The sequence below is a fragment of the Vipera berus genome (genome assembly GCF_964194415.1).
Source record: "Vipera berus genome assembly, chromosome: 7".
Taxonomy (NCBI): Eukaryota; Metazoa; Chordata; class Lepidosauria; order Squamata; family Viperidae; genus Vipera; species Vipera berus.
Window position 1 is genome coordinate 2,188,811 of NC_138209.1, and position 12,782 is coordinate 2,201,592.

The 12,782-nt window shown below is 50.6% G+C and overlaps 1 protein-coding gene across 1 annotated transcript in view; it reads left to right on the forward strand.

Moving 5' to 3' along the window:
* The window catches only part of CPXM1 (carboxypeptidase X, M14 family member 1), a gene marked incomplete at its 5' end in the record, with an annotated part of 36,333 nt that overhangs the window by 21,509 nt on the left and 2,042 nt on the right, over positions 1-12,782 (forward strand). Inside the window, 6 exons of the mRNA XM_081332221.1 lie at positions 1,598-1,721; positions 2,814-3,010; positions 5,043-5,222; positions 6,094-6,391; positions 7,224-7,363; positions 11,486-11,588. Of these exons, the coding sequence (XP_081188347.1) occupies positions 1,598-1,721; positions 2,814-3,010; positions 5,043-5,222; positions 6,094-6,391; positions 7,224-7,363; positions 11,486-11,588 (1,042 nt within the window). The remainder of the gene's footprint in view (positions 1-1,597; positions 1,722-2,813; positions 3,011-5,042; positions 5,223-6,093; positions 6,392-7,223; positions 7,364-11,485; positions 11,589-12,782) is intronic.

The window sequence follows — 12,782 nt, forward strand, 5'->3', positions numbered from 1 at the left end:
TTGGGTCGTAAGTCGGGGGCTCCTGTAGTTTTTTTAAAACAGCAGTTTTGCCTTAAATCTTTAGAATAGAATAGAATAGAATAGAATAGAATAGAATAGAATAGAATAGAATAGAATAGAATAGAATAGAATAGAATAGAATAGAATAGAATAGAATAGAATAGAATAGAATAGAATAGAATAGAATATGAAAAGATAGAATAGAATAGAATATGAAAAGATAGAATAGAATAGAATAGAATAGAATAAGAAAAGAAATAAGAATAGAATAGAATAAGAAAAGAAATAAGAATAGAATAGAATAGAATAAGAAAAGAAATAAGAATAGAATAGAATAGAATAAGAAAAGAAATAAGAATAGAATAGAATAGAATAGAATAAGAAAAGAAATAAGAATAGAATAGAATAGAATAGAATAGAATAGAATAGAATAAGAAAAGAAATAAGAATAGAATAGAATAGAATAGAATAGAATAGAATAGAATAGAACAGAATAAGAAAAGAAATAAGAATAGAATAGAATAGAATAAGAAAAGAAATAAGAATAGAATAGAATAGAATAGAATAGAATAAGAAAAGAAATAAGAATAGAATAGAATAGAATAGAATAGAAGAAAAGAAATAAGAATAGAATAGAATAGAATAAGAAAAGAAATAAGAATAGAATAGAATAGAATAAGAAAAGAAATAAGAATAGAATAGAATAGAATAGAATAGAATAGAATAAGAAAAGAAATAAGAATAGAATAGAATAAGAAAAGAAATAAGAATAGAATAGAATAGAATAAGAAAAGAAATAAGAATAGAATAGAATAAGAAAAGAAATAAGAATAGAATAGAATAGAATAGAATAGAATAGAATAGAATAGAATAGAATAGAATAGAATAGAATAGAATAGAATAGAATAGAATAGAATAAGAAAAGAAATAAGAATAGAATAGAATAGAATAGAATAGAATAAGAAAAGAAATAAGAATAGAATAGAATAGAATAAGAAAAGAAATAAGAATAGAATAGAATAGAATAGAATAGAATAGAATAGAATAGAATAGAATAGAATAGAATACAATAGAATAGAATACAATAGAATAGAATAAGAAAAGAAATAAGAATAGAATAGAATAGAATAGAATAGAATAGAATAGAATAGAATAGAATAGAATAGAATAGAATATAGAATAAATAGAACAGAAGAGAATAGAATATGAAAAGATAGAATAGAAGAGAAGAGAATCGAATCGAATCTGAACAGGAACAGAATAGAGTAGAGCTTGAAGGGACCTTGGAGGTCTTCTAGTCCAGCCCCCTGCTCAAGCAGGAGAACCTATACCATTTCAGACAAGTGAGTGTCTGTTTAAAATGTCTCGATTTTTCAGTGACCAGTTTAAACATCACACCAGCAAATTAACTCCCACCCCCACCCCCCATTTTTTTTTATTTTAACATCCAGATTTCAGATTCCTGGGGGGGGGAAACTTGCCTGGGTCATTACCTCCTTCTGCACCCTGAAAGGCAGGGAGGGATGACAGCCGATCACCACCGATTCTTCAACTTCAGAGGTTTTAACTTCAGAGAAATTTAATTCTCTCCCGGCAGCTGCTGAAAAACGTCAGCGAGACGTGTCCGGATATCACAAGGATATACAGCATCGGGAAAAGTTACCTGGGCTTGAAAATGTACGTCATGGAGATTTCAGACAACCCCGGGCAGCACGAAGTAGGTGAGGGACATCGCAGGAGGCTGTCTCCATTTTGTAAGGAGAGAGATTGGTCGGGGTTTGTCTGCAGAAGACGGGAATCGTGGCTTGTTTCCAATAACAAGCAGGTTCTCTGCCGATTGGGTTCAAGCTGGGTGGACTTCAACCCCCAGAATTCCTCAGCCGGCCTTGCGATCTAGTTTATCCAGTGTTTCTCAACCTGGGCAAGCTTGGCGGACTTCAACTCCAGAATTCCTCAGCCGGCCTTGCCATCTAGTTTATCCAGTGTTTCTCAACCTGGGCAAGCTTGGCGGACTTCAACTCCCAGAATTCCTCAGCCGGCCTTGCGATCTAGTTTATCCAGTGTTTCTCAACCTGGGCAAGCTTGGCGGACTTCAACTCCAGAATTCCTCAGCCGGCCTTGCCATCTAGTTTATCCAGTGTTTCTCAACCTGGGCAAGCTTGGCGGACTTCAACTCCCAGAATTCCTCAGCCGGCCTTGCCATCTAGTTTATCCAGTGTTTCTCAACCTGGGCAAGCTTGGCGGACTTCAACTCCCAGAATTCCTCAGCCGGCCTTGCCATCTAGTTTATCCAGTGTTTCTCAACCTGGGCAAGCTTGGCGGACTTCAACTCCCAGAATTCCTCAGCCGGCCTTGCGATCTAGTTTATCCAGTGTTTCTCAACCTGGGCAAGCTTGGCGGACTTCAACTCCCAGAATTCCTCAGCCGGCCTTGCGATCTAGTTTATCCAGTGTTTCTCAACCTGGGGAAGCTTGGCGGACTTCAACTCCCAGAATTCCTCAGCTGGCCTTGAGATCTAGTTTATCCAGTGTTTCTCAACCTGGGCAAGCTTGGCGGACTTCAACTCCCAGAATCCCCCAGCCGGCCTTGCAACCTCTCTTGCTTTCTCAGTCTTTCTCAAGCTGGGCAAGTGGAAGCTGGGTGGACTTCAACTCCCAGAATTCCCTGGCCTGCAAAGAATCCTGGGAGTCGAAGTCCACCCATCTTCTACTGGCGCTGCTGTTCTCCCTGTCCCGAGATTTGGGGGCTCCCCCAACGGGCGCCTTGGATCCCTCAAGAAACTCCCCCAGGAGGTTATCCCTCTGCCGTTGCAGGAGAACCGGAGTTCCGCTACGTGGCCGGCATGCACGGCAACGAGGCGCTGGGCCGGGAGCTGGTGCTCAACCTGATGGAGTATCTCTGCCAGGAATACAGGCAGGGCAACCCTCGCGTCCGGAGGCTGGTCACGGAGACCCGTATCCACCTCATGCCCTCCATGAACCCGGATGGTTACGAGACGGCCTACAAGCTGGTGGGTGGCACCGTGTGTGTGTGTGTGTGTGTGTCCGTCCCCATGAACCCGGATGGTTACGAGACGGCCTACAAGCTGGTGGGTGGCACCGTGTGTGTGTGTGTGTGTGTGTCCGTCCCCATGAACCCGGATGGTTACGAGACGGCCTACAAGCTGGTGGGTGGCACCGTGTGTGTGTGTGTGTGTGTGTGTGTGTGTCCGTCCCCATGAACCCGGATGGTTACGAGACGGCCTACAAGCTGGTGGGTGGCACCGTGTGTGTGTGTGTGTGTGTCCGTCCCCATGAACCCGGATGGTTACGAGACGGCCTACAAGCTGGTGGGTGGCACCGTGTGTGTGTGTGTGTGTGTGTGTGTGTGTGTCCGTCCGTCCCCATGAACCCGGATGGTTACGAGACGGCCTACAAGCTGGTGGGTGGCACCGTGTGTGTGTGTGTGTGTGTGTGTCCGTCCCCATGAACCCGGATGGTTACGAGACGGCCTACAAGCTGGTGGGTGGCACCGTGTGTGTGTGTGTGTGTGTGTGTGTGTGTGTGTGTCCCCTTGGAGAACCACCCCATCCTGCTCGACAGCACAACGGCCATCCAGAGCACAAGGGCCATCCGGAGACCCCTTCAGGGGGCTTCCTGCCAAGGGGCTGGGGAAACCCGAAAAATAATGGTAAAGCCGTTTTCTGGAAAGAGGGGGGGCCCACGGCGTGAAGGATGCTTTCGGAAAGCCCCCCCCCCAAAAAAGCCCAAGGAAGCAAACCTTGTCTGAATCAAAAGGGGGGGGGAAAGGGTAGCTAGATCTTCCTTTTTTCTTTTTTTCTTCCTTTCTTTTCCTTTCTTCTTTCTTTCCTTTCTCCCCTTTTCTTTTCCTTCCTTCCTTCTTTCCTTTTCCCTATCCTTCCTCCTTCCTTTCACTCTTCCTTCCTCCCTTTTTCTTCTTTCCTCCCCCGGTTCCTTCCTTTCTCTCCTTTCTCTTCCTTCCTTCTTCCTTTTGTTCCTCCCTCCCTCCCTCCTCGCTTCCTTCTCCCTCCCTTCCTTCGTTTGTCCCTGCCTCCCTTCCCCTCCCTTCTTCCTTCCTCGCTGCTTTTTTCTCTTTTCTTTTCCTTCCTCCCTCTCTCCTCCTACTTCCTCCCTCCCTGATTCCTTCCTTTTTTCCTTTTTCTTCCTTCCTTCCTCCCTTTCTCCTCCTACTTCCTCCCTCCGATTCCTTCCTTTTTTCCTTTTTCTTCCTTCCGTCTTCCTTTTGTTCCTCCCTGCTTTTCCCTCCCACCTCCCTCCCTCCTTGCTTCCTTATCTCTCTTCTTTCCTTCCTTTTTTCCTTCCTTCCTTTGTTCCGTCCCTCCCTCCCTTCCCCTCTTCTTCCTTCCTCACCTTTCTTTCTTTCTTTCTTTCTTTCTTTCTTTCTTTCTTTCTTTCTTTTCTTTCTTTCATTCTTTCTTTCTTTTCTTTCTTTCTTTCTTTCTTTCTTTCTTTCTTTCTTTCTTTCTTTCTTTCTTTCTTTCTTTCTTTCTTTCTTTCTCTTTCTTTTCCTCCCTCCCTCCCTCCCTTCTTTCCCACTTAAAAACTTACACTTTAGCCCCCACTCTGTGGCACATTTGATTTGTGCTTAGATTGTAAGCCGCCCTGAGTCTTCGGAGAAGGGCGGGATATAAATGGGATTAAAATAAAAATAAATAAATAAAAGCGCAGAATCCAACAAGGCGCTCGATCCGCTCCGAATGGGCTCCCCAGCCCCCTTGAACCAAACCAGCCTTCAAAGCTTTGGGGGGGGGTGGAAGCAGCCAGGCGGTAGCCAATCTTACCTCTGGGGAAGGACGTTCCGCAGGGAGGGAGCCACCCCCGAGAAGGCCCTTTTCCCAGGACCCTCCAGATGGGACTACCTTGCTAGCTGAGAGCCGCAACGCATCCTGCCTTCCCCGCTTCGGGAAGAAAGATACAATTGGGGAGTGGATTGCCGATCTCCCCAGGCGGGTCCATTCGGGGCGGGGTGGTGGTGGCACCGAGTGGGCTCTCCATCCCTTCCTTTCTCTGGCGACTCTGCAGGGCTCGGAGCTTTCCGGCTGGGCGTTGGGCCGATGGACGTACGAAGGCTTCGATCTCAACCACAACTTTGCCGATCTCAACACGGAGCTTTGGGACGCCGAGGACATGCAGCTGGTCCCCCACCAGTTCCCCAACCACTACATCCCCATCCCGGAATCCTACACCTTCCCCAACGCCACGGTGAGCCCCGCCACGGTGCCCCCCTCGCCAGTGGGTCGCTCACCCCGCCCAGCTCCCTCCATCTTTGCGCCTCTACTCCCCCCCCGCCCCATTTCAAGCAGGGCACCGCAACAGAGCAATCCTCGTCTTACGACTCAATGTTTCCACCGCTAAGCGAGACAGCCTTCAAGTGGATTTCTTCCCCCTTCCCCGTTTTACCACCTCCCTTGCCACGGTCGTTAAGGGAAACACTGCCGTTGTTAAGCTGGTCACGTGGTCGTTAAGCAAACCCGGCTTCCCCCCCCTTGACTTTGCTGGTCGGAAGGTCGCAAAAGGGGATCACGTGAGCCCTTGGGGATGCTGCGACCGTCATAAATACGAGTCGGTTGCCAAGAGTCTGAATGTTGATCATGTCCCCATGGGGAATGCTGCGATGGTTGTAAATGTGGGAAATGGCCCTTGGTGCCGTTGTAACTTCAGTCACTAAAAGAACCGTCGTAAGTCGAGGACCAACTGTAAAAGCAATTCAGGGAGGCCGAACAGGGACAGCCAGAGGATGTGGCCCAGGGGCCATAAAGTGCCCTATAACAACGCTCTACAAGCTTGGTTTACTTTACAACTTGTGGACTTTGACTCCCAGAATTCCTTAGCCAGCCATGCTGGCTGAGGAATTCTGGGAGTCGAAGTCCACAAAGTCGTAAAGTAAACCAAGCTTGGAGACCCCTGCTTTAGATCCAACCTTCCAAGCTGGGCCACATCCAATGGTGTGGGTCAACTCCCAGAATTCTCAGCAATGGTCCTACCGGCTGAGGAATTCTGGGAGTCGAAGTCCACAAGTCGTAAAATGGCCCAGGTCGGAGACCCCTGCTGTTTGTTTTTTCCCCCTGCCAAGGTGGCCCCAGAAACACGGGCAGTTATCAGCTGGATGCAGCGCTACCCCTTCGTGCTGAGCGCCAACCTGCACGGAGGGGAGCTGGTGGTGACCTACCCCTTTGACATGACCCGCACCTACTGGAAAGCCCAAGAGCTGACCCCCACCGCCGACGACCCCATCTTCCGATGGCTGGCCACCGTCTACGCCACCTCCAACCTGGTGATGGCGGACGACGAACGGCGGCTGTGCCACTACGAGGACTTCATGCAGGAGGGCAACATCATCAACGGAGCCAACTGGCACACCGTGCCAGGAAGTAGGTGAACGGGCCATCCTCCACGGGGACTAGGCGGTGAACTAAGCAGACTAGTACTAAGCAAAGGGTTGGAGAACCTGACGGGCCAAAATCCACGCCGAAGCAGAACTAGAACGCACCGTCTCCTTGCGATTGGCTCAAAGCCCCCCAGATGCCTTTCGTGCTAAAGGCAAGACTAGAACTCACTTCCTCCTGGTTGATTGGTCCAAAGTTACCCAGTCAGCTTTCATGCCGAAGGAAGGACTAGAACTCACCGTCTCCTGGTGATAGGCACAAAGTCACCCAGCTAGCTTTCATGCCTAAGGTGGAACTAGAACTCACTGTCTCCTGATGACTCGCCCAAAGTTACCCAGCCAGCTTTCATGCCTAAGGTGGAACTAGAACTCACCGTCTCCTGGTGATTAGTCCAAAGTCACCCAGCGGGCTTTCATGCCTAAGGCGGAACTAGAACTCACCGTCTCCTGGTGATTAGTCCAAAGTCAACCAGTCGGCTTTCATGCTTAAGGCAGGACTAGAACTCACCATCTCCTGGTGATTAGTCCAAAGTCACCCAGCGGGCTTTCATGCCTAAGGCGGAACTAGAACTCACCGTCTCCTGGTGACTTCCCCAAAGTCAGCCAGCCGGCTTTCATGCCTAAGGCAGAACTCCCCATCTCCCAGTGATAGGCACACCCAGCCGGCTTTCATGCCTACAGCCAAACTAGAACTCACTGTCTCCTGATTTCTAGGTCAGCACTTTAACCACTACAGCAAACTGGCTCTCTTTGCAAGACTTGTGGGTCGGGATCCTCCGGGGTGAAAGTGAGGTCTGCTCAGCTCCTCTTCTCTGCAGGTATGAACGACTTCAGCTACCTGCACACCAACTGCTTTGAGGTGACCATCGAGCTGTCCTGCGACAAATTCCCACACGAATCGGAGCTTCCCCAGGAGTGGGAGAACAACAAGGAATCCCTGTTGCTGTACATGGAACAGGTAAGGGTCGCCGGTCCCCTCTCCCAGGACTCAACTCGGGATCCTGTGACAAGATCCAAACTCTGATATATCCTTTGGGAGATCCAGCCACGGGGATCAGCCCAGTCCTTGCATATAGGTCAGGGGTAGGCCAAACCTGGCTCTTTTTATGACTCGCGGACTACAACTCCCAGAATTCCTGAGCCAACCACGCTGAGGGGAAAGAGAGGTTTCCAAGCTGAGCCAGGCTGGCTGAGGAATTCTGGGAGTTGAAGTCCACAAGTCATAAAAGAGCCAAGGTGGCCTAAGCCTGGCCTAGGCCTAGGCCGCTTTATGACTCATGGACTTCAACTCCCAGAATTCCTGAGCCAGCCACGCTGAGGGGAAAGGGAGAGGTTTCCAAGCTGAGCCATACTGGCTCAGGAATTCTGGGAGTTGAAGTCCACGAGTCCTAAAAGTGCCAAGGTTGCCTACCCCTGGCTTATACCCTGTGTTTGCCCGAAAATAAGACCGGTTCTTATATTAATTTTTGCTCCAAAAAACGCACTAGGGCAGGGGTCTTCAAACCTGGCCCTTTTATGACTTGTGGACTTCAACTGGTAGGGGCGGAGGAGTGGCAGTAATCATCAGGGAGACCCTTAGCCCGCGGGAGACCACCGTCCCTCAGATAGTCGGGTGTGAGTCTCTCTTTCTGAGATACGGTCCGGGGGCGCAGTTGGGCCTGCTGCTGGCGTACCTTCCACCTAATCGTGCAGCGGCAGCCCTGCCTAAGCTACTCGATGTCCTCTCAGGGTTGGTGGTTGAATTCCCCAAACTCATGGTCTTGGGCGACTTTAACCTACCGTCCCTGGGAGGATCGTCCGAACTAGCTCGGGAGTTCATGGCTTCCATGGTGGCCATGGACCTGTCGCAAATAATTTCTGGACCGACCGGTGGACGCCTTAGTGGAAGCCTGGGAAAGGGCAGCCACGGAGGCTCTGGACCGAGTTGTACCCCTGCGGCCCCTGACCCGGCGCAGATCCCAGCGAGCCCCATGGTTCACTGTGGAGCTCCGGGAGATGAAGCGTCGGAGACGGGGCCTAGAGAGCCGTTGGAGATCCAGTCGATCCGAATCCGACCGATTGTGACTAAGAATCCTCACCAGGTCTTATCTCGCAGCGATAAGGGTGGCGAAATCCAATTACTTTTCCACCCTCATCGCGTCCGCAGATAATCGCCCGGCTGCCTTGTTCAGAGTGACTCGCTCCCTACTGAACCAAGAGGTGAGGGAGGAACCCTTACAGGGTCGAGCCGAGGAATTTGGTCAATATCTGCTGGATAAAATCGCTCGGATTCGAACCGGCCTGGACTCCAACTGGGCAGAGTTGGAGGAACAGGACATGGACAGTCTTGTCGACGTCATCTGGGAGGAATTTGATCCTGTGACTCCAAAGGAAGTGGACAGGATTATGAGGAGATTGAGCTCCTCCACATGCTTACTGGACCCGTGCCCTTCCTGGCTGGCTTATGCAGCTCGAGAGGGGACACGAGGCTGGTTTCAGGCGGTCATCTCTGCTTCTCTGAGTGAGGGTCACTTCCCCGCCTCCTTGAAGGAGGCGGTGGTGAGACCTCTCCTCAAGAAGCCCACCTTGGACCCAACCTCATTGAATAGCTTTCGTCCAGTCTCCAACCTTCGCTTCCTTGCGAAGGTTGTTGAGAGTGTGGTGGCGCATCAACTCCCTCAGGTCCTGGATGAAGCGGTTTATCTTGACCCATGCCAATCGGGCTTCAGGCCGGGCTACAGCACGGAGACGGCATTGGTCGCTCTGATGAATGATCTCTGGAGGGCCCGGGACAGGGGCCATTCCTCTGTCCTAGTCTTATTAGACCTTTCGGCGGCTTTCGATACCATCGACCATGGTATCTTGCTGCGGCGCCTCAGGGGACTGGGAGTGGGAGGCACGGTTCTGCGGTGGTTCTCCTCCTTTCTCCTGGGTCGCTCGCAGTCGGTGCTGGCAGGAGGACAGAGGTCGACTCCGAGGCCTCTCGTTTGTGGAGTCCCTCAAGGGTCGGTTCTCTCGCCTCTCCTGTTCAACATCTACATGAAACCGCTGGGCGAGATCATTCGTGGTTTTGGAGTAGGGTACCATCAGTATGCTGATGACACCCAGCTTTTCATCTCAACTCCAAACAGCATCAGTGATGCCCTCGACGTGATGTCCCGTTGCCTGAAAGCGGTCCGGGAATGGATGGGGAGGAACAGGCTTCAACTCAACCCGGACAAGACTGAATGGCTGTACATACCGGCAAGCCAGGATACTCAGAACATTCCATCCCTTAACATCGGGGATGAGTTATTACCCCCTGTTGATAGGGCCCGCAACCTGGGTGTCCTCCTAGACTCACAGCTATCCTTGGAAGATCACATAGGAGCTGTGACCAAGGGGGCCTTCTCCCGGGTTCGACTGGTGCGCCAACTACGACCTTATCTGGACCTGGATGCCTTACGTACAGTCACCCATGCACTTGTGACCTCTCGCCTTGACTACTGTAACGCTCTCTACATGGGGCTGCCCTTGAGAGCCACTCGGAAGCTTCAACTGGTGCAGAGTGCAGCTGCACGGACACTTTTGGGGGCCTCCCGATACTCCCATATCACACCTCTCCTCCGTGAGCTGCACTGGCTGCCGGTTGCCTTCCGAGTGAAATTCAAGGTGCTAACAATGACATACAAAGCCCTACATGGCATGGGTCCGGACTACCTACGGGAGCACCTTCTGCCAACATCAACGCCCCTCCGTCCTGTGCACTCCCACAGAGAGGGCCTCCTCAGGGTGCCACCGCTCAAGGAATGTCGGCTGGTGGCCCCCAGGGGGAGGGCATTCTCAGTGGGTGCGCCAGCCCTCTGGAACAGCTTACCAACCGAAATCCGGATGGCCCCCGACCTCCGCACCTTCCGACGCGAATTAAAAACTTACCTGTTCCAGCAGTCCGGCCTGGCCTGATAGCTCTAATTGGGGTCCCAGTTTGTTTTTATTATTGTTTTTTACTATTGTTCATCTGTATACCTACCTTACTCTGTACACCGCCCCGAGTCCCTCGGGAGAAGGGCGGTATATAAAAACAAACAAACAAACAAACAAACAAACAAATAAATAAATAAATAAATAAATAAAACTCCCAGAATTCCTGAGCCCGCCATGCTGAGGGAAAGGGAGAGGTTTCCATGCTGAGCCAGGCTGGCTCAGGAATTCTGGGAGTTGAGGTCCACCAGTCATAAAAGAGCCAAGGTGGCCTAAGCCTGGCCTAGGCCTAGGCCGCTTTATGACTCGTGGACTTCAGCTCCCAGAATTCCTGAGCCAGCCATGCTGAGGGGAAAGGGAGAGGTTTCCAAGCTGAGCCATGCTGGCTCAGGAATTCTGGGAGTTGAAGTCCACGAGTCCTAAAAGAGCCAAGGTTCCCCACACCTGAATAGGTAGTCCTCAGCGTGCATTTGTTAAGTGACATTTGCCCCATTTTACCACAGTCGTTCATTGAATCACTGCAGGTTGTTAAGCGAATCTGGCTCCCCCACTCACTTTGCTTGTCTGAAGGTCGCAAAAGGGGATCGTGTGACCCCGGGACACAGCAACCGTCGTAAATATGAGTCAGTGGCCCAGCGTCCGAATTTTGATCACGTGACCACCGGGGATGCTGCAGCGGTTATAAGTGTCAAAAAACGGTCCTCAGTCGCTTTTTTTCACCACCATTGTAACTTCCAGCGGTCACTAAATAAACGATTGTAAGTCGAGGACCACCTGTATTTCACCCGCAGATTTCACTACTGCTGTAGTCCTGAGAACAGCAAAATGGGATTTGGATACAGGAAGCCCTCGGCTAAGGACCGTATATGAGCGATAGGTCATGCAGGTTGTAAGTCACACCTATGTTTAAGCAGGCCATCACAGGACGGTGCCGATTTTACCACCTTTGTTTTTGCGGCGGTCGTTCAGTGAATCACCACGGTCGTTAAGGAAACACCACATTCGTTAAGCAAACACCATTGTCAACAATGGGCCTGTTTTGTCGCTCTTGGGCCCTAAGGCAGGACTAGAACTTTCTAGTGTGGTGCCTTAACCACTGAGCGCCAAGCAATTGGCCAACTAACCGGATGTCTCCTTCCAGATCCACCGAGGGATTAAGGGGATCGTCCGGGACAAAGACACGGAGCGAGGCATCGCCGATGCCATCATTTCTGTGGACGGCATCAACCATGACATCCGGACAGGTACCGAAAGCCGTGGCACAGCCCACACGGGCAGCCGATGCCACGGCTCCCCAGTACCGTAACTCTTCTTTAATTTACTAACACAGGAGACTATTTGTAGCTCGTGGTTGAATCGAGGGGGTCCTGGGTGCGCTCTGAGCTGGGTGGTTTTCTTGCAGACGTTTCATGAGCCAACTAGGTAACATCATCAGAAGGAAGTAGGGTTTAAGAGGAAGAGCGGGGGGGGGAGGAGGAGGAGGAGGAGGAGGAGGAGAAACGACAACTGTGGGGTCCTTGGTGCTCTGTGAGCTGGGCTCTTTTCTTGCAGACGTTTCATGAGCCAACTAGGTAACATCATCAGAAGGAAGTAGGGTTTAAGAGGAAGAGCGGGGGGGGGGAGGAGGAGGAGAAGGAGGAGGAGGAGGAGGAGGAGGAGGAGAAACGACAACTGTGGGGTCCTTGGTACTCTTTGAGCTGGGCTCTTTTCTTGCAGACGTTTCATGAGCCAACTAGGTAACATCATCAGAAGGAAGTAGGGTTTAAGAGGAAGAGCGGGGGGGGAGGAGGAGGAGGAGGAGGAGGAGGAGGAGGAGAAACGACAACTGTGGGGTCCTTGGTACTCTTTGAGCTGGGCTCTTTTCTTGCAGACGTTTCATGAGCCAACTAGGTAACATCATCAGAAGGAAGTAGGGTTTAAGAGGAAGAGCGGGGGGAGGAGGAAGAGGAGGAGGAGGACGACGACGACGACGACGACGACAACTGTGGGGGCCTTGGTGCTCTCTGAGCGGGGTGGCTTCCTTGCAGACATTTCATGACCCAACTAGGTAATGTTATCAGTGCTATTCAACATCACTGATGATGTTAGTTAACACCTGCAAAAAAACCTGCACTAAGGACCCCACAGTCCTTCCTCCTCCTCCTCCTCCTCCTCCACCACCAACAACAACAACAACTCTCTGCAAACCCCACTCCCTTCTAGCACTGACCAAAGTTCAAGCTCCCTGATCAAGTAGTTCCCTAATTAGGTCGTTCCCTAATCAAGGAGAAAACCACACACACAGCCAACACTGGCAGCGCAAGCTACTATACACAAGCGGAGCAAAGCCCACACTGGCTAGCACTGATGGGTGTTCCCTAGTTGGGTCATGCAACATCTGCGAGAAAACCACCAAGGTCAGAGAGCACCAAGGACCCCACAGTCTTCTTCTTCCTCCT